We start from the raw sequence: 27,805 nt of genomic DNA on the forward strand, positions 1-27,805 counted from the left end.
GCCTCCCAGTGCAGCCTTGGCAGCCGAGCCAACCAGCAGGGGTGTGCCCTGGGCATGCCCTACCTGCAGGCAGCCCCGGAAACCGCTGCGCACGGAGACCTTGTCTTCAGACACGCCCCCGACCACGATGCTCCGCATCTTCAACCCCGGAAGCTGGTTCCCGATCTGCACCGTGCTCTGCGTGGAGAGAATGGGGAGGGCATGCTGGGCACATCTTTCTGTGGGGAAGCATGTGCTGAAGGCCAAAGCAGGGTGGTAGCTCAGCCTTCTGGGGCACAGGAGGCTGATGCACAGGGCACAGGACCCAGAAAGCCAGTGGGAAGATGTGGGCAACCCTGATGTGCCGTGATGGGCACAGCACCACAGAAGTGCAGGAGTCTGGGCCAGTGAGGAGGCTGTGAGTAAAAACGGTACGTCGGCACGGGGGATCTGGCTATGGGTGAAGACAGTGCGTTGGCACGGGGGATCTGGGCGGCCGGTGGCTCCCAGCCCCAACAAGGCGCATGTATTCTCTGCTATGAATCCTCAGAATGCGCACAAGGCAAGCGGAGACTCTAAGGATCTGGTCGGTCCCTAAGTACGCGGGCCTCTCTAAAGCGCCTCACGTTACCTGACTGGGAATGGCAGGAGACCCAGCACAGCTCAGGGAGCATTGTGTCTGGAGCCAGCTGCCACCAGGGCAGGCGTGGCTCTATGTCCCCCAGCACCTTCAGGACCTGGGCCCCGCCCACTGTCCCCCTATCCTGGCCTGGAGCACTTTTATCTCTGCCTGCACAGAGACACCGTGCTAAGCACAGAGTTGTTGCTCAAGCCAGCCTTGCTAAGAGGAAGCCCATCGCCATGGTGGGAACTCACACGGGCGGAGTCCAGCTCCCAAACGCAGTAGCTAACCATCCTGTGTGGTAGAGGGGACACAGGTGTGGTGTCCTTAGCATATAGGGAGAGGTGGGGGGACCCAAACTGAGGGGCCCCTGCAAGCACCTCTCCAAATCCACAGGGCTCCAGCGGGCCCTGGCTTGCTGAGGGATCGCTCTGCTTTTCCGTGGCCTCATGACAGTCTATTCCACACAGAGGGCGCAAGCGCCCACGCACCTGATCCATCCCGTAGTCCAAGGTCATGACTGCCAGGTACTTGATGTCCTTGCCCTCTTTAGCGCTCTTCAGTTCTATTAACAGATGATGCCACTCCCCGTCGGTCACACGGGACCTGGACAGCTGCATGGATGCCACGTCAGAGGGACCATGGGACACCTCAAATTGGACATAACTATTCAGGATCTGCAGGGCAGAGAGAGTCACCTACTGGTTGGTTCAATGACACCAACGTGGAAAACATTCTGCAGGGACCAAGAGCACAGCCACACAAACAGATTCACATGGCATCAGACTGAAAATGGCCTTAAAAACTGGGAGCCAGGCATGGGGATGTGTGCCTCTAGTCAAGCACTTGCGAGACAAGGAAGGAAGATGTGAGTGCGAGGCAAGCCTGGTCTACACGGAAAGTTCCAGTCTAGCCTAGACTCTGCAGTGAGGCTATCTCAAGGAAAGAAAAACAGACATGGCTGGGGTGTAGCTCGGTGACAGAGCGCTGCCTACCACACGAGAAGACCTAGCTCGATCCTCAGCACTGGGAAGAGAGAAGGCTAGGCACGGTTTCTATTGTCAGATCTGATCCTTCATGTTAATAATATGCATGCAAAAGCAGGAATGGGCACTGGACTGGCCTGTCTGGGGCAATGTTCTAAGTTGATGCAGCCAGGGGTCAGGGAGATGGCTCAGCAGTCAAAGGAACTTGCTTGCAAAGCCTGCTGCTGGTTCAACTTCCCAGTGCCGACATAAAGCCAGATGCACAAAGTGGCTCATGTATCTGGAGTTTGTGCACAGTGGCAAGAGGCCCTGGCATGCCTATACATACACACACACACACTCTCTCTCTCTCCCCCTTAAATAAATAAATATTTAAGCTAATGCATTTGGGATAATAATTTGTCTTAGCAAGAGACAGGCACGGGTGTTGAAATGACCCTTCTCCTGGGCCACTCTTCCTGCCACTCAGCCTGCCAGCAAGAGGTCTGGTCACAGTCCCTGGGCCCCCCACCCCCCGGAGCTGCCCTAGGCCACACTCAGTCTCAGGGCTGCTCCTGCTGGCTCACGGTGGCCGTTTTTCCTAAAGGTCAGCCATGACCGAATCACCTGGATCCAAAACAGCCAGTGTGATGTGTTCCGACAGAGAAACACCCACAGAGAAATGCCGCCCTGGGCAGAAGGGTGCATCCAAGTTCCACCCAGAGTGAGCTTCCTGGGGCCTATTAACTTGTGGGATTACAGCTAGTGAGAGAAGCACAATGACAGCTGAAATGATCCCTGACACAGATGCCTCCAGCGGCTCCGAGTGGCCACACTGGAAAACACAGCTGGGCCCTGGCCCGGGTGAGAGGGGCAAGTGGAGGGCAGAGGGAAGCTTCTGCCCAGGCCCTAGCCTCTGCCTGCCTCCTGCCAACACTAACAGATCTGTCAAGGGGCCCTGACTCCTGGCCTCTAATGGGGAGCTTGAGATGAGGTGGCCCTGGGCGTCTGTCCCCTCCCCACTCTCTGATTTGAGCCCTGCCCCATGCCGGCCTTTCCAGAGAGGTGGGGTAGGAGGAGTTCTCTGGCTGTCCCAGGAGCAGGTACCAAGTGAACCCCACGGTCTGGACAGCACAGCCTCTGGTGTTGGCACCCCCACGCCCTCTTATGCAGTAGGGGAACTCGGTGCAGACACGTCTAGGATCCATTTCTCCTGTGACTATGCCCAACCTTCTCCAACCCCCAACCAGGAACGAAGGCCAAGGGCCTCCAGGCACGGGGAATGGAAAAAACAAGACACACCCAGGAGAACACAACGTGGGGACAGCACAGGGGACAAGCGCCAGTTCCAGGAGGAAACCCACCACCCCTAGAGCTGTTATCCTGGGACAGCAGTACTAAGCGTCTGATGGGGCCAGGACCCCAGGGAGAGAGGTGAGGTGAACACAGGGCAGCAAGTGCACAGGAGGCAGGGGAGCCGCGGGCTCGTGCTGGGTAGCGATAGTGAGTGGACTGTGGGGAGGAAGCCATGGGCTCCCGGGTCATTTCACACACTCACACATGCACACACGCACACACACACAGGCACCATGCATACACACACGCACACGCACACACACACACAGGCACCATGCATACACACACGCACACACACACACACACACACACACACAGAGGCACCATGAATACACACATGTACATGCACACACACACACGCACAGACATGTAGGCACCATGCATACACACACACACACACACACAGGCACCATGAATACACACACGCACACGCACACACACACACGCACAGACATGTAGGCACCATGCATACACACACACACACACACACACACAGGCACCATGAATACACACACGCACACACACACACACACACGCACAGACATGTAGGCACCATGCATACACACACACACACACACACACACAGGCACCATGAATACACACACGCACACACACACACACACGCACAGACATGTAGGCACCATGCATACACACACACACACACACACACACACACAGGCACCATGAATACACACACGCACACGCACACACACACACGCACAGACATGTAGGCACCATGCATACACACACACACACACACACACACAGGCACCATGAATACACACACGCACACACACACACACACACGCACAGACATGTAGGCACCATGCATACACACACACACACACACACACACAGGCACCATGAATACACACACGCACACACACGCACACACACGCACAGACATGTAGGCACCATGCATACACACACACACACACACACACACAGGCACCATGAATACACACACGCACATGCACACACACACGCACAGACATGTAGGCACTGTGCATACACACACACACACACACGTAGGCACCATGCATACACACACGCACACGCACACACACGCACAGACATGTAGGCACCGTGCATACACACACACACACACACACACACACACACACAGACATGTAGGCACCATGCATACACAAACACACACAGATGGACAAACATACACACACAGAGACATGTACACAGATGTATACACATGTGCACACATGGAGGCATGAACGCATGCATAACGACATACACAGACACATGTGCCCAGAGATCACACACACAGAGTTACACACAACATGCTCTCTCTCTCTCTCACACACACACACACACACATGAAAGCAGACAGAAGCATATGCAGGAACATGCGCATAGAGATCACACACAGAGATACATACAACATGCTCACACAGACACACACAGAGGCAGACCCAAGAACATGCAGGGACATGGATACACATGCATGTGCTCACATATACATACTTGAAACAAGCCTGGAAGGAACAAAGAAACTACTGTTCCTAAGTTTCTGCAAATCAAGGCATTGCCCCTGTTTGGGAACCATTCCCCTAGCCATCCCCTGACTGCCGAGTCCTCTAGACCACCAACTCTGGGGGCCACACATCTGGGAGAATTAGGTCTAAAGAGAGGGTGAGCATCCTTCACCAAGCCACCAATGAAGAGGGCAAAGGCATCCCAGTGAGGGAGCCCTGGGAGCTCCTCACAAAGCGGTAACTCCTCGCTTCCCAGTGGAGCACTCTGCCTTCACTGACCTAAGTGGAGACTGTTTGTGATGCAAGAGGGGTGAGAGTGAGGTGCCTTAAAGCTTATTATTAAACTCTTATCTGCAGGCTGCATGATGGCTCAGTGTCAGGCACTGCCACGCATAGGCTGGAGCCCTAAGGAGAGGGGCCTGAGCTTCCAGACAGGGCTAAGGATCCCCAGGCTAAAGGAGGCCACTTCCTCTCCAAACCCAGCACACCTGAACTTAGGCTCTGCCCATAGCCCTGTAACCTTTGGCCAGCTGCCTAGGAAACTCCTTACCAGCCTTCCCACAGTCCTAAGACCCTAGATCATCTGACCCCGCCCTCCCATTGCCTATGTGCTGGAATGAATGTCCCCATATGCGAATTAGGCATCAGAAATGAACTTGGTGCGTCCAGTTGCCTTAGGACCCTTCCCTCCACCTTCAGATGCTTATAAACCCATTTCACTGACAATAAACTGAGAGAGCTGTTCAACTTTCTTCTGGGAGTGTTTCTATCATCATGCGCTCACCTACACCTGGGGTGCCTGGATGCCTTTGGAGGGTCCAGGGTTCAGGTCACTGTTTGGGCGCCAGCTGTGGGTTCCTGGATTCTTGCTCCAGGGGCTGGCCACAGTTCCCCCCAAAAGGCATCCAGGCAACCGGGGGTGGGTGAGCGTGTGACGAGAGAAAAGTGGTTAAAGGCAGTCACTTGCAATCCTGTTGGCCCAAGGTCAATTCCTCAACACCCACATAAAGCCAGACACAAAGTAACACACATGTCTCTAACTCTAATATGCCCTCATCAATGAGAGATGGAGCTGGAAGAATCCAGAAGCTCATGAGCCAACTAGACTGGCACATACTCAATGGCAAAAACAAACAAAACAAAGATGGCTTAGCGGTTAAGGCGCTTGCCTGCAAAGCCTAAGGACCCACGTTCTACTCTCTAGATGCCACATTAGCCAGACACACAAAGGTAGGGCAAGCGCAAGGTCACACAAGACCTCTAGGTGGCGCAAGCATCTGGAGTTTGGTTGTAGTGGCTGAGGCCCTGGTGCACCAATTCTCTCTAAGATAAAACAATAATAATAAACTTTAAAGAAAACCAAAGGAGATCCTGTCTCAAACAAGATGAAAGAAGAGGACAAATGTCCTGAGGCTGTCCTCAAACATCTGCATGTGAGCCATGGCGTATATGTACACACACACACGCACGCGCGCGCGCACACACACACACACACACACACACACACACACACACACACACACACACCTTATCCAGTGCTTCAAATGAACCTCACAGAAAAGACCTGAAAATGAGAGCTCGCATGCTGTAACAGGTCCTCAGCAGCCGCTCGGCAGCACGCCTCCGAGACGCGGCAGAGGGAAGCCTGCTGGGTCAGCACGGGCTGGCTCCAGGTTGACGCCGTGGAGGCCCATTCCTTTCACTTGCTACAGCCTCCACTTCCGCTCTGAAAGGCTAACTGCCCAGACAAGAGGGTGCACCCTGGGTGGGTTCCACGGGTTGTGTGCTCCACGCACCGGCAGTGGGAAGGGAAGCAGATGCAGGACAGGCGCCCCATGGGCGAGCCGCGGCTGCCCATGACCCTGTGCTTCCCTGCTGTGCGGGGGGCACGGCGGCGCCGCAGCTCAAGAGAGACGCTCGTGTTTCCCTCCCGCGCTGTTACTGGCAGCACAGGGAAGGCACAGGAGGAGGCGGGTGACAGGTGCCCTTCTGAGGCATCCTGGGAGCCCCGGTACCGAGTTCTGTCTCTGAGGTGTCCGTGTCCCCCAGGGATGCGTAGATGACTTTGGTCCCGCTCACCTGGAGAAGAAGCTTGGAGGACACACCAGCAGTGGCCTCCATCAGCACGCCACCCTCCTTGCGTGTCCGGAACATGAGTCCCAGGTACCAAGGCACAGAAATGGTGATGTCCAGGTCACTCCAGGATACGACACTCTCGCCACTGAAGCGCTGGGGGTGTGGCATGACTGTGGACAAAGATCGAAGACCTCAGCACGCCCCCAAATCAGGTGACCTCTGAGCATCTTTTTCAGCGGCCATGGAGGGTGTCAGGCCTAGGGGAATCCTGGGCCTTTTCCTTTTAACTCAAATGTCACTCTTAGGTTTATGTCTGGGCCCGGTCTTGTAACCCAGAAGTGGAGTGTTTAGATTACTACTGTGGGAGCCGTGCCACCTCAACCCTGGTGTGGCAAGCGGCTCTCCAGAGGGCGAGAAGAGCAGCAGGAGGTGGCTCTGCGGGGCTGAGGGCCTGGGACAGGTGCAAGGTTCAGCTAGGAGAACGAGTGTGGAGACCTAGAGTAAGTGGGGCCATGCATGTTCATGTGCACACACCACAGCAGGCAGTTGTGGTTTCGGGGGTTTCCACGCTTGGGGTGCCTGCCACCTGCCGCAGTGAGGCGGGGAGGCTCCGGAACCCAGGCCGCCCTGTCTCTACTTCCAATAGACTGAAGAGCTCTGGCTGGCCAAGGGTGACTCGGTGGGGGAGGGGGGGCTATGGAGGTGGGGATGAGGGACAAGCAGCCTCAATGGCCTGTAAACACTGACAACCCCGGGGGCAGGACAAAGCCCAAGACATGGTATGATAGAAGGTCAGACCCCACGCCAGGCCAATGACACACAGTCAGCAGTTGTCCTGAAGTCGCACCCTGGACCCAGCTGAGACTTAACAGCGGCACTGTCACCTTGGTGACCACAGCAACCCCACACTCGGCAGCCAGGGTAGTTCAGCCTTCTGAGCAGCGGCATCTATTTCCCGCTCACGTGAGCCCAAAGTGGACGGCTGCGCTCTCTGGCACAGGAACTCTGTGATTGGGCCAGCCACGCTGGGCACAGTGGGCACACAGGCCACTCGACGCCATGCAGTAAAATTTCTGGCACTTCTGGCATAGCAGAGGGGCCTGACCCTGTTGAAGGTCGCCCACAAAGCAGCGGGTCCCAGTGTCCGCTGTCCCAGCGCTCACAACGGCTGAGGCAGACAGCCGACTGACCGTGCGGTCCTCTGTCTGCTTCTGTGTCCCACTGGCCTCCTCAGAGCAGACATGGCTACCTCGCTCTACAGGGTGCACGGTAGGTAAGGTGAGAACACGTGGTTTTCTAGGGACTCAGCTCATCAGCCCAGGCAGCCCCAGGCAGGGCGAGGGCAGAGGCCCCCCCGCCCAGTGGACTGGGGCCAGTGGGTGGCTTCTGTGTGAGACTCCTTAGAGCCTCCACTTTGCTGATAGGCGCTGGGAATCTTGGGAGATGGGCAGCCACATATGATCTGGCTCCACCCTCCCCTTCTGGCTTCTCTTCAATTTTGTGTCAGTGATCACAAAAATGAGGGTGCCAGGGCTGGAAAGACTGCTGAATCAGAAAAGTGCTTGCTTGCAAGTGCGAGGACCCCAGTCCAAAACTCAGAACCCACATTAAAAAAAATGTCTGCCGGGCGTGGTGACGCATGATTATAATTCCAGCTCTGGGGAAGGAGAGACGGATCCCTGAGGCTCGCCAGACAGGCAGTCTAGCTTGATTGGTAAGTAAGACCTTGTTTAAAAAGAAGGTCGACAGCACCTCAGTTTGTCCTCTGGGCTACACATGTGCACTTGTCCACATATGAACACATACATGCAGATTTAAAAATAGAAAAATAAAAGAAGGCCGGGCGTGGTGGTGCACGCCTTTAATCCTAGCACTTGGGAGGCAGAGGTAGGAGGATTGCTGTGAGTTCAAGACCACCCTGAGATGACATAGTGAGTTCCAGGTCAGACCCTACCTCGGAAAACCAAAAAAAGAAAAAGAAAGAGGGTGAACGCTATGGCGGTTTGAGTATAAAAAGTCCCCCAGAGCCTCGTGTGTCTGCGATTGAGTCTCATACTCAACCCCCAGCTGGCGGAGCCTTGGGGAGGTGGTCTTGGTGGGTAACCCAGCCCCACCTGCAGGGCTGGCCAGCTCGCTCTTGCTTATGAAGTCAGGAGCGGGCTGTCTGATCTGCCATGCTCTGAGCTACCACGACGCAGCTTCCCTTTGAGACTGAGCTAGGGATAAGCCCTTTCCTTCCGACTAGAAGCAACTCCTGGTCGGGTGTGGCGTCCCGGCGACAAGAAGGTGACTGCTTCAGCAATTTCCCGCCGTGTGCTAACCGCTCCCGCCCCCCACAGCTGTCACCGCACACAGATGGGGTGGGGGCTGGCCTGTCCTTCACACCACAACGAGGTCCAAACAGCAGCATCTGACAGGAGGTGCGCCCTTGGGCGAGGCTGGAGCGCTGTGCCACGGGGCGCCGATGCACCGCCACAGCCCCCTTGCTCTTCTGACCCTCGAGGCCACCTGCCGGCACGCCCTGCAGACACGGTTCCAGGCCCTGTGCCCTCCGCTCAAGCCTCTCGGCCCACAACCCACCGGGCTGCTATGGTGGGCGGGGCGGGCACGGAGCCCGGCTCTCACCTTGCTCGCAGTTCTTCCCTCCGAAGCGGAGCGGGCACGTGCAGAGGTACGTGTTCCACCTGTTCACACAGGTGCCCCCATTCTGGCACGAGGCCCCTTCACAGAAGTCCCTCTGAGCGGCACAGCCTGCAGGACAGAGGGCGAAGCCTGGCCTCGGTTCGAGGGGTATGGGGGATCCTCCCTTGAGGAAATTCCCTGGGCTCCTCGCACTGACCCCACTGTGAGCAAAAGTAGTTGGAGTCAGCCATCTTAGAACATGCTGGCCATGGTCACAGCCCCCCGGGGTGGCTGGGATGCTCTGCTCCACCCATATCTGAGACAAGGTCTCCAGACCACCTCAGCATCTGGCCTGTCATCCGGCAGCACACTCAAGACCCTGGGACTGCGTGTGACCCAGTCCGGCCATTACAGGCCCAGCAGGAAGCACGCAGCAACCCGCAGCATGCTGGGAATCAGTGCATCCAGCATCCCACTTCCCGTGCACTCCCCGGAGGCACCCACGGCTGGTACATTTCCGAAGACTTCCCAGGAGGTGAAAGTGGCAGGTATCTTACCTGTCCCGTACAACCAAGCAGCCTCACGTACCTGCCCGGGTGCCATTGTTGGCAATGAATGAGGCCATGTCCACGTTCCTGCCATCGACAGACAGGTTCCTCATGCAGCCCACAAATTGCCGGCTATGCACGGGGAAGTCTTCTGGAAGGTTGGGGACTCCACCCAGGAGCAGAGGGCCGGTCAGATCCAGGGACCTGGGGAGGCAAAACCGTCCTCAGGCATGAATCTCGGGCTGGTGACCAGAGATCGGAATAAAAGATGGCCCTGTTTCTGGGCCACCAGTGGCTCCTCAGGACCTCTGTGTACCTCGTTTTCCTCATATTGCATTATCTCCTGACAAATGGGCTATTTGGGGATAACCACCTATTGAATCCCACCTATTTGCAGGTCTAGCCCAATTGCAGTTGGATGGGGAGGGAAGCATGCCGTGTGCCTCTGCCCCCCAGAGAAGAAATGCAAAGAACAGAACTCTGGCTCCAGCAGGGGCAGCTGAAGGCTCTGGCACTCTGGACCTGAGGCTGATTACCCAGAGGCGGGGCCTAGGGGAAAGGGTCCCCACCGTTAATCAGATCACAGGGAAACATCAATTGATCTGAACCCGACCTTCAAGGGGCACTCAGGGCCATGTACAGCGTGCCTGTAATCCTAGCGTTAGGGATGTTGAGGTGGGAGGATTACAAGTTCCAGGTCAACCCAGCCACAGAGGGAGGCCCTAGTGCACAACACAACCAACTGATGCTGCACAGCCCGCCAAACACCAACAGCCTGTAGCCTGCGGGAGCGCGTACTTGCCTCCTAAGGGCTGGCATCTAAAAGAACATGTGAGCCTGTTCACTGCATGTCTGTGTTGGAATTTCAGCCTTTAGGCTATCAAGGACATATGGCTGCTTCCATCTCAAGGAGTTCAGGGGTCAAGGGACAGACGACCCCAGGGAAACAAGGCTGGGACGGCTTCTGGATCAACAGGTCACCATCACAGCCTTGGGCTCGACTGACCTCTCCCGTGACAGGCTCTTGCTCGACAGCCTACGCTGGCTTGGAACTTCCTACATGGTACTGTTTGTCCCCAAACTCCAGGTCCCTAGGTCTCAGCTTCAGGATTATAGGTATGCACCACCATACCTGGCCTGACAAACACTGCTAAGGGAATTTAGTTTAGAAGGTTCTATGGATGGAAACTGCCCATCCATGGGGGGTGAGGGAGCAGATGTCAGCCTACGTGGGGGATTCTAAGATACCCTGCATCAACCTGCCCTGGGTGGGCCCGTGTGACCCTTGTTTGGAGCAGGGCCTGGGTGGGGGGCAGAAGTCTGCAGGTCCCTCCAGGAGGCTCACTTCTTAGAGCCGCTCTGCGTGCCCCGGGCAGCACAGCTGTAGTTCCCAACGTAGCTTCCAAAGTGCACGGCCACGGCCGCATCACAGTCGTCCACGGTCACCACGGCCACCTTCTCTCCCGACGGCCCGTGGGGCAGGCCCAGGCGGCCGATGTTGGGCTGTGGGAACAGAAAGGGCAGACCGGGTCAGCTCTGGCTCTCTCCACACCCCGGGCGGGTGTCCTGGCGGTGCAGACCAATTGTGCAGGGTGCTCAGTCCACAAGGGATGAGAAACCCCGGGCTTCACTCTTTTTATTTGTTTGTTTGTTTTCTGAGGTAGGGTCTCGCTCTAGCTCAGGCTGACCTGGAATTCCCTATGTAGTCTCAGGTGGCCTCAACCTCACGGCGATCCTTCCACCTCTGCCTCCCGAGTGCTGGGATTAAAGGCGTGCGCCACCATGCCCGCCCCTGCCTACGCCTCATCCTATGTCAACCCCCCCCCCCCAGATCTACGGCATGGTTTGCAGGAAGGCCTCCACAGAACACAGGCCTTGTCCAGGAGCTCAGAAGAATGGGACCTTGTTGGAAGCGGGGTTGAGTGAATGAGTTAAGAGAAGCCCAAGGTGGAGTGGGGGGAGGGGGAAGAGCCTGAGCCAAGATGACTGAGGGGCATAAGAAAAAGACAAGGCTCCTGCCTTTAATCCCAGCCCTCGGGAGGCAGAGGTAGGAGGATCACCATGAGTTCGAGGCCACCCTGAGATTACATAGTGAATTCCAGTATGGGCTAGAGCAAGACCCTCCTCGAAAAATCAAACAAAACAAAACAAACGCAAGGACTTAGGAGCTCTAAGCAGAGACAAGGCTGCACTGACTGACTATAAGCCAAGCATGCCGTGAATCACAGCGGCAGCTCAGGAGCAGCTCAGAGATGGTAGGTCACCCCTGTCAGAGTGAAGATAAGGCCCCTTGACCCCACCTAGTCAGGCTGCAGCCCAGCCATCCCCTGCACCCAAGCACTTTAGCATCTGCTCTGGCCTCACTCTCAGATGGCCTGCTTGCTCCCTTCTCTGGCCTGAGGTCAACCTCCTCTGCGCCCTCAGAGCAGAGCCACCCCCCAGGAGCCTTGGCCCCTCAGCCCCTCTCACAGCTTCACACCTCTACACCTCCTCTGGCCCCGCTACTGCCTTGAAGCAGGGGCAATGCCTCGCGCCCCCTCCAGTTTGCTGTGGCTGCCAGCCAGGGACAGCCTCTTTTTCCAGAAGTCCCCATGATCTCAGGCTGCCCCTGAACACACCAACTGTTCACCCAAACAATCCTTGACATCCTTCTAGCAGGAAAAGCAGAGCTGACTAGCATCCATGCCAGACTGGGTATATAGTCCAAAGTCAGCCTGAAAAACATAGTGAGGTCACATCCCACATCTCAAAGAAAAAAAGGAAAGAAGAAGAAAAAAAAAAAAAACTAAGCTAAACACAGTGTGCCTTCACTTGCTAATGCTGGGATCCGTTCGTGTTATAATGATGCAACTGTGTGCTTCTCTATACTATTGTAAACAGCTATAAAACAAGACTGTAATTAAATCATCTTCAATGTGTTTTAATAGGGAATGACTGTACTTTATTCAAAAAGAACTCTCAATTTTTTTTTTTTTCCACAGGAACAAAGCCTTTGTTTGGTGAGAATACTGAGCTGCAGGCAGGACGTGGAGCTGCTGGTCAAGCTGTGTGTCCCCAAGGGTCTATGCACCCACGCAGCCTCCCCTGGAGTTGTGCCCTGCGCAACCCTGACGTGTGGCCACCCCAGGCAAAGCTTCCACACCAACTCCTCCAACCAAGGCCCATGGAAATAGCTGCTCTGGGTATAACAGTCAGGGCTTAAGATGGGGACACCTGTCCCGTCTGTTACAATGACTGTACCCCACAAACCCTTCTGAGGTAACTCAGGAGGCGAAGGTAGCTCAGGTAACCTGGATGATCTTTCACATCACCAGTGAAATCACAGTGTTTGATAATCCATTTCCGCAGAGAGTCCACCTCTGCCTCAAGCAGTAGTTAGATGGCTATGGAAAATCATCTGGTTTCTCTCTCTCAATAGCAGCAGCCTGCTTAGGAAAACACGTGAGGTGCCCATTAGGGGTGCTTAAATGTTAGGTGCCATCCCGAGAAAGAGGGACCATCCCCAGGCTGCGTGAGCCCCATATTATCTCCACAGCTTGTAATTTACATTTCTGGGGCTGGGTGTGAGACTTTCAGAGGATGGATGTAAACAGCCTTTACAGGCTGGAGGCTTTAATGAAACTAAGCTGCTATTTACAAAACTACAGTTGTTGAGTACAGCTGCTTTAATCAGCAGCTCAGCGCTACAGGGTTCAAGTGCAAGAAAGATGGGGAAATAAACCCAGGTTATGTCCAGAGCAGCTCCTGCTGATGTGGGGCATCTCTTGCCAATCCCTGACTCCAGTCTGGGGCTGGGGAATCAGAGCAGACAGCTGGGTCTTGGGTACCAGCCACCGATGACCGCCACCCAGCACACACTCTTCCATCCCTCTCCCAGACAGGTGTATAAGTGATGGCCTTTTGGACAAAGATCTAAGCCCTTGTGGGTCATGGGCAGGAAGGAACTGGGTGAGGAGAGACGATTCAAGGTGAGGGCGGGAAAAGCCCTGGGCTAGGGCTGGAGCGGCCAGGGACAGCAATCTCAGAGTCCCGCCTTGGCTCCTTGAAATGGGCCAGTCATCCACCAACAAGGATGGGAAAGGCAACGGGTGGCAGGAAAGCCATGCAAGAGGTGACCAGGATGCACACGGAGCTCCCCAGTCCAAACAAAGGGCACAGTGTGCCATTCCCAGGGAATCTGGGGACTCAGATCACAACATGTTCACACACATTTATGGCAGCGCTCATCACAATTTTGGCAACACACTGTGGCCTATTACCCACTGGACTATTACTCTGCCATTAAAGGGAGTGACACGCTTTCACTCTACAACCTGGATGAAGCCTGGGGCTTGTGCTGGGTGCAAGGCCCACATACTACATGATACCATGCAGTCCCGGTGCCCCGAAGAGAGGCAGATGGGTGGATGCCAGGGCTGGGGAGAGGTTGGGAGTGACTGCTGATCACTAAGGAATGTCCCTTGGAGCGTGAGCATTCCAGAATGTTCACAGGTAGTGGCTGCCACACAAGCTGTGAGTGCACACACTGCCACCTCCATGGATCTCACCTCAGCAGGGACTGGTGCTGAGTACTCTCGAGCAACCCCACTGTGCTCTACCTGGACAACCCCGTCCCGCTATCACCTGTGACTGAAACCAGGTCACAAGTTTATTTGGCGGCTGCGAGTGTGAGACGTGGTGGGAAAGATGAAGGTTCTCCACGAGGGCCTGTGAACTATGTGGAGAACTGCACAGGCGACTTGAATCAGGAAGAGTTTAAGGAAGACAGGGAGGGGCTGGAGAGATGACTCGGTGGTTAAGGCTCTTGCTTGCTTGCTAAACCTGAGGAGCCAGGTTTGATTCCCCAGTGCCCACGTAAGCACGTGTGCACAGGTGGCACATGCATTTGGGGTCCATTTGCAGTAGCTGGAGGCCCTGACACCCCCATTCTCTCTCTCTGCCTCTTTCTCCCATAAACAAATGAATAAAATGAAGCAGACAGGATAGAGGTTGAGGGTTTAGCACAGTAGCAGAGCCTGTGGGTTTCAGCCTCAGCACCACCACAACAAAAACCAATAGTTTTTAAGTGGGGGGTAGCCAAGGCACGATGGTGCATGCCTGTAATCCCAAAATTAGGATGGTAAGGACAGGATGATCAGAAGTTCAAGGTCACCCTCAACTACATAGTGAGTTTAAGGCCATCCTGGGTTATATGAAACCCTTTCTCAAAACAAAACAAGAAAAGAAAAGCAGAAGATAAAATGTGTCATGGTTGGGCTGGAGAGATGGCTTAGCAGTTAAGCGCTTGCCCATGAAGCCTAAGGACCCCAGTTCAAGGCTTGATTCCCCAGGACCCACGTTAGCCAGATGCACAAGGGGGCGCATGCGCCTGGAGTTTGTTTGCAGTGGCTGGAGGCCCTGGTGTGCCCGTTCTCTCTCTCTTTCTCTCTCTCTCTTTCTCTCTGCCTCTCTCTCTCTGTCTGTCGCTCTCAAATAAATAAATAAAAAATTTAAAAAACTTAAAAAAAAGTGTCATGATTGAAGCCAACATGCAGAATGAAAAGCCACCAGAGTACAGTGCCCAGTGCCTAGCCTGCTTCCAAACTAAAGAAAGAGACAGCAATTTAAGCAAACTGTTCAGAGACTGGCATCTGGGGCCATTTTAGGTAAGGAATGACACGGAGCAAGACAGAATGAACTGCTTTCTAACGTTTTCAGAGTGGGTTTTAAACTCTGACACATATTTACACAAAAGAGCAACACTGTCTGATTAAAAAGTCAGTTTTGGGGCTGGGGCTTAGTGGTTAAGAGCTTGCCTGTGAAGCCTAAGGACCCCAGTTCGAGGCTCAATTCCCTAGGAACCATGTTAGCCAGATGCACAAGGGGGCGCACACGTCTGGAGTTCGTTTGCAGTGGCTGGAGGCCCTGGCGCGCCCATTCTCTCTCCCTCTCTCTCTCTCTCTCTTTCTCTGCATCTTTCTCTCTGTCTGTCACTGTCACATAAATAAATAAAAATGAACAACAAAAAAGGGGCAGTTCCAGAAATCCAAATGTCGCATGTTCTCTCTTGCATGTGGATCCTAGCTACAGATGATTGGACTTCCATGTGAGTAGGAAGAAAACTCAGTAGCCAAGGCCAGTAAACTAGAAAAGAAAGATAAAGAGAAGAGAAAGGAAGGGAGGAGGGTACTTAATAGGGTGGTATTGTATATATGTAAGTAGAAGAATAGATTAATGGGGGTGAAAAGGCCCAAAGTGAGGTCAGGGAAAGAGATTGAGTAAAGGAAAGGTGGAGGGAGGGCTAATCAAAATCTAAGAGGATATAAATAAATGATATGGAATCCTACTTTTTTGGACAATGGAACCGTCAGGAGCCATAGATTGTTGCTAGACAATATTCTGTGCCAGGGATGGGATACCTTCCAGTGAGTTGTTGGCCAGGGAGGTCCCTGATACCCCCAAAACATTATAGACCATTGCCGAGGCTCTTGGTTTCCCACCAGGAATAGATGGTAAGACCCTATTGCTGAAGACTCCACATGCTTGGGCTGCAAGACCACTGAGAAATCCTGCTGGAACTGAGCTGAGAACCTCCTCCATGTAGACCAGCTGACAGAAAGCTATAAGAAGCCATTCTGCATGCAGTTCAATAGGAGAAAGAAATCACCAGTGAAGATACTCAACAGTGGACCCTGTAAGCCTTATATTTGGCCAGCCAGGCCAAATGAGCCAATGGGTGCAATAGTGGCACATCTGTCATGGTGGAAACCAACTACCCTCTAATTGGACTGGAGGCCTGCTCCATGGGAGGGAATACATCCCTGATACTGAAAACTTAAAACAGGGGTAGTCATGAGCCCTAGGGGTATAACATCTGCTGCTGTCTGGCTAAATGTATATACTAAGCTTATCAAACTGCTCAGTAAACACTTCTCTTAGTTTTCATACCCTTATATTAATGCTACTCTCACTTTTGGTAGATAATCTTCTCTTTTCAGACGGCAGTGATCTTGGGACAACTCAGAAGATATCATGGTGCTGGAAAGAAGTGACCAGAGTGCTCATTACTGTAATATCTCTATCACACCTTCCAAGGCTCAGGGTCCATTGCAGAAGAGGTGGAGGAAAGAATGTAAGAGCCAAAGGAATGGCAGGACTCCTTACAACATGCTCCCTCCAGACATAAAATGGCCTGGATGTCCATGACCTCATAGTGCTTGACACTACCTACACAAGATCATCATAAGAGGAGGAAAAGATGATGACATCAAAATAAAAGAGAGACTGATTGAGATGGGGAGGGGATATGATGGAGAATGGAGTTTCAAAGGGTAAAGTGGGGGGAGGGAAGGTATTACCATGGGATATTTTTATAATCATGGAAGTTGTTAATAACAATTTGAAAAGTAAATAAATAAAAATAAAAAGGGGCAGTTTCTGACCTTTTCTCTGTCTTATATAGAAGGGTGCCAGATATGAGATACGTGGAGGACCTGCTTTCCCAGGCTTGGCTGTCTTGTGTGGTAGAAGGGGACACACAGCCAGACCTGGAGGACCCCCACCCATCCACCAGGTGCCCTTCATGGAGGCCATTGAGCCCCATGCCTTGCCCAGGGGACAGAAAGCTCAGCCATGGCCAGGTTGGACATTCAGGAGCTCCGCCCTTGGGGTCTGTTCCCCTGGCCCTCGCCAGCACAGGCTGCTCTGAGAACCTCCTGGGGCAGGTGGAGATCAAAGTGATCAGGACCACCATGGGCGCTCTTCCCTCAAAGAACTGCCAAGGACCACTGTCCATTTCAAGGTGAGGCCCCTGCCAGGCCCAAACTCTGCAAATCTGTGCATGTTGGGATTCCTTAGGCCAAAGCATCACTAGGCTGGTCCCTTGTCATTTTTCTTCAGCTTATTTTCTTCCCAGTGTGGGGACCCTCCCCACTGGCTTCCACTCAGATGTCCCAAGTGGCTGCTGGGAGCTTTTGTGCACACACAAAAGCCTTTGGTCCTCCGATGTACTCACATTTCTGCAGCCTTTTAACCTGCTGCAGACAATTCTGTGTGGGAAGGCTGATGGGGGTTCAGTTTCAGCTCCAGGGGGCGGAGCAGGGAGCCCGTGAAACCAGACACCGGGAAGGCGAGGCTCAGACGTGAATGGATTCACACTCAGTGTCAGAAATGATTAACCTACGATCATATCAAAGAATTCACAGATGGCTGGATCTCAGGAATGCTTGCAAGGAGCCAAAATGTGGTGCTGTCATTTCTCAGACACTGAGGTTCAGACCTGAATGCTGACGACCACCCTGGAAGACCCCGAAGCAGCTCTGGCCCCCAAGTCCAGCAGCCCCGCAGCCCACCTCTCTGATTAAATTAGGGAAATCAGTGGGCGGAGTCTGAAGAGAACCGCAAACTGGCGTCAGGATTTAAGCCCCTCACTCCTGGGGTGGCTGCCACCAGACCACAAAGTCCCACAGTTGGGACCTCACCTGCTCTGTACAGCAAAGAATTCCCATAGTGCGGGTCAACTGGTGAGCCAGCAGCATGCCTGCCTTGGCACCGCTGTGCCACAGGTACTCCATATTGGGGAAGCCAAAGAAGCTTCTCCACATGCCCGGCTTCTCCACAGAAGGACTGCCTAGACCTTTCCAGAACCTAGCCCAGGGCAGGGTCTCTCCACCAAGGCAAAGCTGCCCACTGCTGAGTGGCCTGGGACCAGGAGGTGTCTCTGCAGCCATAGTGCAGCCCCGAGTGACCCTGCCACATCTGCCTGTACCCTCAGTAGTAGCTTCCACATCTAGAGTCTCCTCCATCAGTGCAGGTGGGTGGCGCACCTGGGACCAACCCTCTGAGCTCAGCCACACAACGAGGCAACCTGGGATACCAGAAAGTGCTTTGGGAATGAGAGAGGCAGACCAACCCTTGTCTCTCAGAACTCCCCTCCTTCCAGCAAGCAGGGACACCTGCGAGAAATGTGCCCACTCACACTCTCTATCCAGTACATACGAACACCCCCACCTCTAGCCCGCACACACGCTCATCCTGCATGATACTTTTTTTTCCCCTCAATCTTTATTAACATTTTCCATGATTATAAAAAATAGCCCAAGGTAATACCCTCCCTCCCCCCACTTCTGCATGATACTCTTCACGCTCCCTGATTTATATATACTCACACTTGCAATGCACACCCATTCAGGCTCATCTTCCCGGGCACACTCATGTCCACTCACACGCATATGCACACACACTCGCCAGACCTCACCCTTTGTGCACACATGCACAGATCCCTACACGCTCTTTCACCCACACCCACTCGTCACAAAGCCTGGCCCACTCCTGCTGGGCCCTAACTGGCCACTCTCTTGCAAGCCCTGCCAACTGCCCCCCAGAGCAGCCCCTTTCTTCTTGGTCAGCAGGCTATGGAGCGCCGATAGGCTCAAATCTGTGTGGTGTTGAACTGGTGGGGAAAGCATGAGCGTGCTGGGAAAAACAGAGTGTGGAAGAGCAGGACAACGGTAGCCAGACAGCTTGTAACAAGTCTGGAATGACGTGTCTGAGGGCCACTGACATGAATGGATGAGAGACGCTGGGGACACGGCTTCGTCCAACCCCCCAGCACCCTATTGCATAACTTCGTGCTTCAGTTCCCTCATCTTCCAGAGCCATGAAGACCACATGGGCTTACACGTAGGCACCAGGAGGGATTTGGCCCCAGTGCTGGGGTGGGTTACCAAGGCCAGGCCAGCCCAGAAAAAGAACAAGGTGGCCACAGTATCCTACTCCACAGTATCCTGCACCTCAAGGTGCCAGAGTGAACGGAGGGGTGGGCTACATGCGGGTGAGGGAGACAGAGGGTGGAGGGAGAGTGGCCACTCACCTGAAGGGACACACCCGAGTGACAGTCTCCCACGGCTTCCCACACCTGAGTTACAGAGCGCAAGGCCCAAGGGGGCGTGGTGCTACAGCATGTGACTCTCCGCCACCCGACCAGCCTGGGCTTAGGAAAGGCAGCCAGGTCTCCTATCTCCCAGCCCTGCCACCTGCCAGCAGTCCGGGAGCGTCCTGCCACCTGTTGAAGCCCCGCTCGGCAGCTCCACAGAGGGGCACCCTGTCACCTCTCTCACGGGGCTCGCTGGCCACTCTAGGCTCCTCCGCTGGCTTTTATTACCCACTGTGCTAGGCTTCAAGGTAGGCATCTAACATTCCAAGGCCGAGATGGAGGATAAGCGTGGTTTCAGACATCGCCCTATGGCCCAGGGGGATCAGGGAATGCACCTGAATGGAAGTGTCGCTACTCGATATTTGCGGAATACCGTGTGGGCCAGAGGGGAGCGCGCTGCGTGAGCAGGAAACACTGCCGGAAAGAAACAGCCCATTCACACTCCAGGCTCCTGGGTTCCTGCACAATGAAAGCTTTTATCGTAACCAAACGCCTGGGGTGCCCGCCCATAGGCTCATATTAAACACTGCACTCCCCGACTGTTGGCGAGAGGACCTGTGCAGTGGGAGGCTAAAATAACAGCTCACTTCGCTTTGCCTTGGTCATAAAAAAAGGTTGTATGTATTTCACAATGCTCAATTAACTTCATAGGAACTCGGCTTCTTTATCCTGCTTAGTCTTCAAACCTAATGATTTGTTTAGACAGAAAATGTAAAAGATGAAAACCAAGATTGGTTCCTATGCCACTGGCCCAGACGGCTGCTGCTCCCCGATAACTCAGGCATGTAGATAACGACACGGAAGCGGGCACAGGGGCGCAAACCCACCTGAATTCACAGCCCTTATCCCAAGAATGCCGCCATGCCACTCTGATCCAAGGCCACAATAGTGCCTCTCACACCACGTGTCCTCATGTTGCCTTGGGACTGTTGCCTCAGTTGATTTCTGTGGCCTAGAGGCTGGCGTGGCCGCATGGCTGAGGCAGTGACATCAGAAGGTCTGGGCAGCAGCTGTGCATACAAGTTGAACTTACTGGATGCTGAAAACATATGGCAGCCATGTGAACAGATGAGCTAACCTACCAGAGGATGACAGTCCCACAGCCCACCCGTGGCGAGGCTATTCACGGGCCCTGCTGGACTGCGCTGGCCTGAGGACTCAGCGGCCAAGCACAGCAGCACGAGGAACGGTTAGCCTGATGGGTTTGACGCTGTGCTCTGGGGTGGTGCACGGTCCCATGGGTGCTGCCCATAGGCCTCACTCTAGTCCAGGCTGACCTGGGCTTCACTCTGTAGTCTCAGGGTGGCCTCGAACTCACGGCGATCCTCCTACCTCTGCCTCCTGAGTGCTGGGATTAAAGGCGTGCACCACCATGCCCGACTGTCTTTTCTTTTTGGAATAAGCGGTGCTACCCTTCAGAAAAATAATGTAACTGGATGTGCATTGTGTGTGTGTGTTCATGTAGGCACATATATGTGTGCAGGCCCATGTGTTCATGGAGGCCAGTGGATACCCTCAGGTGTCATTCTTTGGGAAAACCATCACCATCCACGTTTTTGAGCCAGTTTCTCACTGGCCTGCAGCTTACCCTGTAGGCTAGACTTGGGTGGCCAGTGATTCCCAGGCATCCACCTCTCTCTACTCCCCAGCATTTGGACTGCAAGTGTGTGCCACCATGCCCAAATTTTACTATTCACATGGATTCTGGGGATCAAACTCTGGCCCTGAGCTACCTCCCAGCAGCCCCAGCCATATGTACCTTTCAAAGTTCTTGTCATTGCTATGGTATGGTGACAAACGCAATCCCAGCACTCAGAAGGCAGAGGCAGAAGGATGGAGTTTAAGGCCAGACTGAGTTACATAGAGAGATCGGGTCTCAAAAGAGAAAAAAAAATATATCTAATTTGCCATAGCTTTGTAAAGAGTAACAGAGTGAGAGAGAGAGCCTCACACCTTCGCTCACTTTCCAAACCACAGCGTGATATCACCACCGGGTACAAACACTAAAGGAATCGCCTGTTCTCTTACAGCCTGACCCCTCCCCTGACAGCCCCTCCCACTCGCGGACACCCCTCTACCGAACCATCACTTTGCTCTGTTAAGGTTATGCTAATGGGCACTCTCTTGAGGTTGGAGGCTCCATTTTTCCATGCAGCCTCATTCTGTCCCTGTGGTTAGCAGTGTCCACAGAACACTGCCTGTCACTGCTCAGTGGTGCTTCCTGTCCTGTGACAGAGAGACCCCCGAGTTCCTGCATTCGGCCACTGAAGACCCGGGGCTGTGTTCAGCTTGGGGTCACTGAGTCCAGCTTCCCCATGAGCTTGAGTCACCGCTATACTCAGGGTGGGGGGTACTGGGTGGGCGTTTTCTCTGTTTTGAGGAGAGGGGTGAATTTTGGCGAAAGCCCTTGCTTTTCTCATAAAAACACACTCTGTACCAAGACACTCAGGCCATCTCTGGGACAGAAGGAAGCTATGTCAGACCAGGAGAGGCCCAAGCACGGCCCCTTCTGCAGTAGATAGCTTGACCCAGAAGACTGCACAGGCTTCATTCAGCACTGCGTGGCCAGCATGGGAATGCCCACTATGATGCAGTGGTGTCCCTGGGCCGGACGTCCCCAAAGGCCGAGCATCCCCAGAGACGACCTGTCTGCCTGCCGCTGCCCTCGTGATGTCCAGCCCCAGCCTCAGCTTCTCTCTGTTGCCACCTTAGCTGGTGCAGCTAACTCCCTTATCCCTACCAGAGGCTCCCAAAAGGATAGCCCCACTGTGAGTACATTTGGCAAGAATGAAGACTTTTGGGTCTTTACTAGTGCTGGGCTCCCATGGCATCTCACGGCTAGTGGCCAAGGACACTGTAGGACACAGCCTACTCTCCCACAGAGTCATCAAACCCCAGATGTCAGTCATGTCGGGTGGAGCAACCCCACTGGCCCATCTCACCTCCTATGAACAGCTTTTTCACACAAAACCTCCCCATAGACTTGACAACCCATCCCGACCTACTCTCACCCTGAGCACGTGCCGTGCCCCGTCAGAATGCTCCAACCGTGTGCCCAAGTCTGGCAGACAACCCTCCCCACACACCCATGCTTCACCACTGGGCTAGGAGTCATCCCGGGAACTGTCTGGAATATGCCCATGGTGCCCTGGCCAAGGCAGGCAGGAGAATCCTATTAAATGGCTCCTCCTGGACATGTCTACACCCTCAGCTCCTGGTAAGGCTTGTTGAGACATGCGGTGTAGACATAATCCTTTGCAGGACACTAAAAGTGCTCAGGGGAAACTAACTAAAGAAATAAATAAAATAAAGCAAAAGCCAGACGTGGTGGCTCACGTCTTTAGCCCCAGCACTCGGGAGGCAGAGGTAGGAGGATGACTGTGAGTTCGAGGCCACCCTGAGGCTACATAGTGAATTCCAGGTCAGCCTGGACCAGAGTGGGACCCCACCTCGCAAAACAACAATCACCACAACAAAGTGCTCAGGCAGGCCTCCTGTCCAGTGGCAGCGCGCATAGTCCCTCTATCCCAAAGCCTGTCCCCTCTGGGAAGAGCAGCCAGATGCCACTGCAGGGCTAGAACACAGGAATGCGCCTCTCCCGCCCCACGAACACACGCGATGCGGAAGGGCGCCGTGATGGTGGGACAACAGACGAAGAAAGAAACCCAAAGCTAAAGCCCGGTTTGCAAGCGCGAAGAAGTAATTTCCAAACGCTTGGCAGTGAAAATCTCTATGAGGCATGGACGGTGGAAACGTCTGACCACCCTTCCCTAAGCCTCATCCAGAATGCGCAGGTCAGTATGTGGCGACCATAGCCTCCCCCCACCGACCTCCAGCCCCCCCACAAACCCCTCCCCAGCCAAAACTTAGAGCGGCAGCTGCCCAGGCAAAGCCTTCGCTGGAACATCATGCTCTTTGGTTTCGCTGAAGGTAAATTTGATCAGTAGATCCTCTCACTTAAAATGTCACCCATGCCGGGCGTGGTGGCACACGCCTTCAGTCCCAGCACTCGGGAGGCAGAGGTAGGAGGATTGCAGACAGTTCGAGGCCACCCTGAAGACTACATAGTGAATTCCAGGTCAGCCTGAGCTAGAATGAGACCCTACCTTAAAAAACAACAAAAAAATGTCATTCAGCCAAAAGAAAAAGCCTGTCCTCACTGGGGAGGTCGGTAGAAAAGTTGCTGGTCTCTGTGTGGCTTCAGTCCACGGGGTACCGAATCGGAGGTTGAAGGGAAAGTGGGGCATGGAGGCTACCTTCAGCTGGCCGTGTCCCTCACTGGCCATGGTCACCGCTGCCCTCCTCAAAACGGATTCTAACCACGGTGCTTTCCTCCCAGGTCCACCTGCCCTCAGCCCTTGTCCCTTCAGGATTGAAGGCCATGTGGCTTCTCTGCCATCTGTCTGAGACCTGTTCTCCTGCGGCTGTCCCATACCTGGCCCAGCCCTTTGTAAACAAACCCTCCTGGATCATCCTGCTTGTGTGGGCCACCTGCTTACCCTGCGGACCCACACGATAAAGCAGCCTGGTGATTCTGAGGACCCCACAGGCCAACAGACCTGGAAAGGGTCCCTAGAAATTTCCCATGCAGTGCACAGCTACTCTGTCAGGCCCACCTGGAACCAAGCCCGGGGAGAGTGTGCTGAGGGGGACGGCTCTCCCCATTCAGGCGGTGGTGATTCCAAACTCATGTTCTCTTGTGTGTGTGTGTTATGCATGTGTGTATGCATGTGGCATACATGTGGTGGAGATGTACATGCATGTAGAGGCCAGAGGTTGGTATTGAGTGTTCCTCAGTCACTCTCCACCTTTTTTTGTGTGTTGTTGTTAGTTTGTTTCTGGATTTTCAAGGTACAGCTTTGCTCTAGCCTAGGCTGACCTGGAATTCACTATGTAGTCTTAGGGTGGCCTTGAACTCAGAGATTCTCTTACTTCTGCCTCTCTAGTGCTAGGATTAAAGAGGTGCACCACCATGTCTGGCCTACCTTGTTATTATTATTATTTTGAGACAGGGTCTCTCACTGAAACCTGGAGTTCACACACTCAGCTAGACTAGCTTTCCAAGTGCTGGGATTACAAATGTGTGCCATCATGCCCGGCTCAAAGCTTACTAAAACCTACTTGTACAATACTAAGGCCCAGGCGCCCATCTGCATCTGCCTGCCCGGGCTGGGATTACACGCGCACCATTATGCGTGTTCTAGGGATCAACTTTATCCACTGAGCCATTTCTGCAGTCCCTACATTTTCCAAGTAGCCCCCCAACACCAAACCCGGATGGGGTGAGCAGAGCGAGCTAAATGTGTGCCAGAGGAAAGAGGCTGGCGCAGCCGGTGGGGAGGGGTGTGGAGAAGAGCGCCCCTCAGTTCTGAACTCAGTGTCCACCTTCAGGGCACAGCTCTGGGCCCGCCCTGCCCATCATCCTGCCCCTTCCCGCAGGCTCCTGCCTCTTGGCAGAGCCATCTTCGTCACTCTACCTTTGCTACCAGAGGGTCAAAACAGAGAGGGCGAGGGTGATAATGCAGAGGTTGAAAGACTGACTCACCCTGGCAGGTCAATTTCAGTCTTTTTTTTTTTTGAGGTAGGGTCTCACTCTAGCCCAGGCTGACCTGGAATTCACTATGTAGTCTCAGGCTGGCCTTGAACTCGTGGCGATCCTCCTACTTCTGCCTCCTGAGTGCTGGGGTTAAAGGCGTGTGCCACCACGCCCGGCTGGCTCGTCTTTGTTTCTTATAGTTAGGCGTGTCCTGACCCCAGGTTGCTCTCCTTCTATCCCAGAACACTCCCAGCCTGAAGCTCCAAAGCACATCCACCCCCACACCTGGACGGGGAAGGGCCGCCAGCTCAGAGGCAGAAGCAGGTAGAAACCACAGGGCTCTCCACAGACAGATGCATGTAACCTGTTGTGTGGCCTGATCAACTCACACAATGCAGGCTTAAAGATATAAGGGAGACTGGTTGGTTTCCTCCCTAAAGTGCCCTCTGGCAAGTGAGGGGGACAGCTAAGCAGAGGCCTAATCCTGCACTCAGGACTCTGTTTGTTCACTGGGGGCTGCTGAAAGGACCCCACCCTGAGAACGGAAGCCTGGGTTCTAGCGACCCGCTTCCACTCCCATCCTCCAGCACGGGGAGTCTCTCTCTGCCCCAGGATGTTCGGGGTGACCACGCACAAAACAAGTGAAGTTCTCTGAGCCGCCTCCAGTGTGGGATACGCAGCCCCGTGTGGTGCTCCCCGGTTCACGGCCAAGGCCCAGGAAGGGGAATTAGCAACTGGACGAACAGGCCAATGCTGGGCAGTGCTTTGGGTCTGTATTCAATTATGTGGTCACAGCAGGTGGATGCACCAGCGCTCTGATGGAAGCCAAGACCAGCTCAACCCCCAGCAGCACCCCCTTCCACCAGCTTGTGTCTCCCACACAGGCAGGAAGGAAAGGGTCTCTGGACGTCCCAGACCCGCCTGTGGACCCTCCCGACAGGCCAGTGTTCCCTGGAAGCTCACACCACCAGGAGTGTCCACCTTGGGAGTGAGGGCCTAGATGGCTGGAGGAGCACCGAGGGAGGGCCAGGGGCTGGAGCTAAGTGTGGCCAGGGGGCAAGCTGATGTTTCTGAAAAGTGGCAATGTGTGCCTGGACGCAGGGGCCAGCAGCAGTATTCCTGCAGGGGGTCATCTGTCCTGCTGTCCCCTCAGAGGAGCGCACCACTGCCACCCGGATGAAAGCCAGGGCACATGTAGGTGTGAAACTATGGCTCCTCGTCCACCAGGCTCCTGGAGCTCTGCTGCCTACAGGAGTCCTCACTGGCTTCGCTGTCCAGATGGAGTGGACAGAGCAAGTGGGGTGTCTTGTGTGTTGTCTGGGATGCTGACTGAAACAGACTTGGGCCCCAATGTCACACTGAACAGTCACAAGCTCAAGGGGGCTATGCCCCTTGCCATTGGCCACAGAGAACCAGCCTGTGCTCCAGGGGCTTCCAGGGCTCCAGACACAGGAGCTCAGCCCTCCCCTGCGGGCCAGGGTGCACAGCTATCCCTTGCCGGTGTGGAGGGAGAGTGGCTTCAGGCTGCACCTCCTTTTTTTTGTGGGGGGGAAGAGGTTTATTTTGGCTTACAGGCTCGAGGGGAAGCTCCATGCTGGCAGGGAAAACGATGGCATGAGCAGAGAGTGGACATCATCCCCTAGCCAACATAAAGTGGACAATAGCAACAGGAGGGTGTGCCAAACACTGGCATGGGGAAATTGTTTATAACACCCATAAGCCCGCCCCCAACAATCCACTCCCTCCAGGAGGCTTTAACTTACAAATCTCCATCAGCTGGGAACCTAGCATTCAGAACACCTTAGTTTATGGGGAACACCTACGTCAAACCACCACAGACAAGTTCTCCTCTAATGAATAGTACCAGCGCATATTGGTGGAGGTCAAAGGCCAACGAAGACCAAGTCAGGCGGCACCTTCTGTGGGGCAAGAGTAGGATGCGAACCCTGTGAGGGAGTGTTCATGTGGGGGGGCATCCTGGGGAACACCCCAAAGAAAGAGAGCTGAGACAGAACAAGGCCCTCAGGTGGCCCCTGGGGAAGATATGCCATACTGATTACAACAATGGAGCAGAGCCTCGAGCCCCAGGAAGAGAGCTGGGAGCTACCTCCATTCCACTGTTTCTCATGGGGCCACTGGAGGATGTGCAGAGGGCACCTTTGACACTGGTAATTAGTGCCCCTCACCTACAAGGGTCACCACTTCAGACTCAAGGCTCTGAAACAGAAAGAACACTGCGACTGACAGAGGCTCCTTCTCCTCTCTTGAGGCAGAGGGACAGTAACGACGGACAACAAGAATGAGAGGGAAAAGACAAGGACAGCCCAGTGCCCTGAGGCCCCAGAGGCAGGAGATGGATGCCATCCCAGGGAACCAAAGGCCTGAAATACAGTGGATGGAAAGTTTGGAAAATGCCTTCTCCATGGAGCGGCTCTTACAGGAGCCCCTCACTTCTCATCTAGTTATTCCATCCTAGACCTGGACCTTGGGAAGCCTGAGAGAGCTATAGGTGACCTCGGTGAGAAGTGGGAGAGATCAATGCAGACCCTTGGGGTGGGGGTGGGGGAGGAAGCTACAGCCCTGTACCCCAGGGAGAGGAAGAGTGGTTTGGGAGAGCCCAGCAAAGGGTGGGTTTCACAACCCACCCTCACCTCCACAGCAAAGCTGATGTTTCCTCATAGCCCTGCCTTCAGCGAGC

General features: G+C 54.3%; 1 protein-coding gene across 1 annotated transcript in view; it reads right to left on the reverse strand.

Moving 5' to 3' along the window:
* The window catches only part of Celsr1 (cadherin EGF LAG seven-pass G-type receptor 1), a 148,560-nt gene that overhangs the window by 31,597 nt on the left and 89,158 nt on the right, over positions 1–27,805 (reverse strand). The window contains exons 6-11 of the mRNA XM_004650392.2: positions 11,004–11,161; positions 9,699–9,862; positions 9,114–9,239; positions 6,492–6,658; positions 1,093–1,278; positions 64–177 (exon numbers count right to left, since the gene is read on the reverse strand). Coding sequence (XP_004650449.2) covers positions 64–177; positions 1,093–1,278; positions 6,492–6,658; positions 9,114–9,239; positions 9,699–9,862; positions 11,004–11,161 — 915 coding nt within the window. The remainder of the gene's footprint in view (positions 1–63; positions 178–1,092; positions 1,279–6,491; positions 6,659–9,113; positions 9,240–9,698; positions 9,863–11,003; positions 11,162–27,805) is intronic.

Source organism: Jaculus jaculus, chromosome 6, assembly GCF_020740685.1.
Source record: "Jaculus jaculus isolate mJacJac1 chromosome 6, mJacJac1.mat.Y.cur, whole genome shotgun sequence".
Lineage (NCBI taxonomy): Eukaryota > Metazoa > Chordata > Mammalia > Rodentia > Dipodidae > Jaculus > Jaculus jaculus.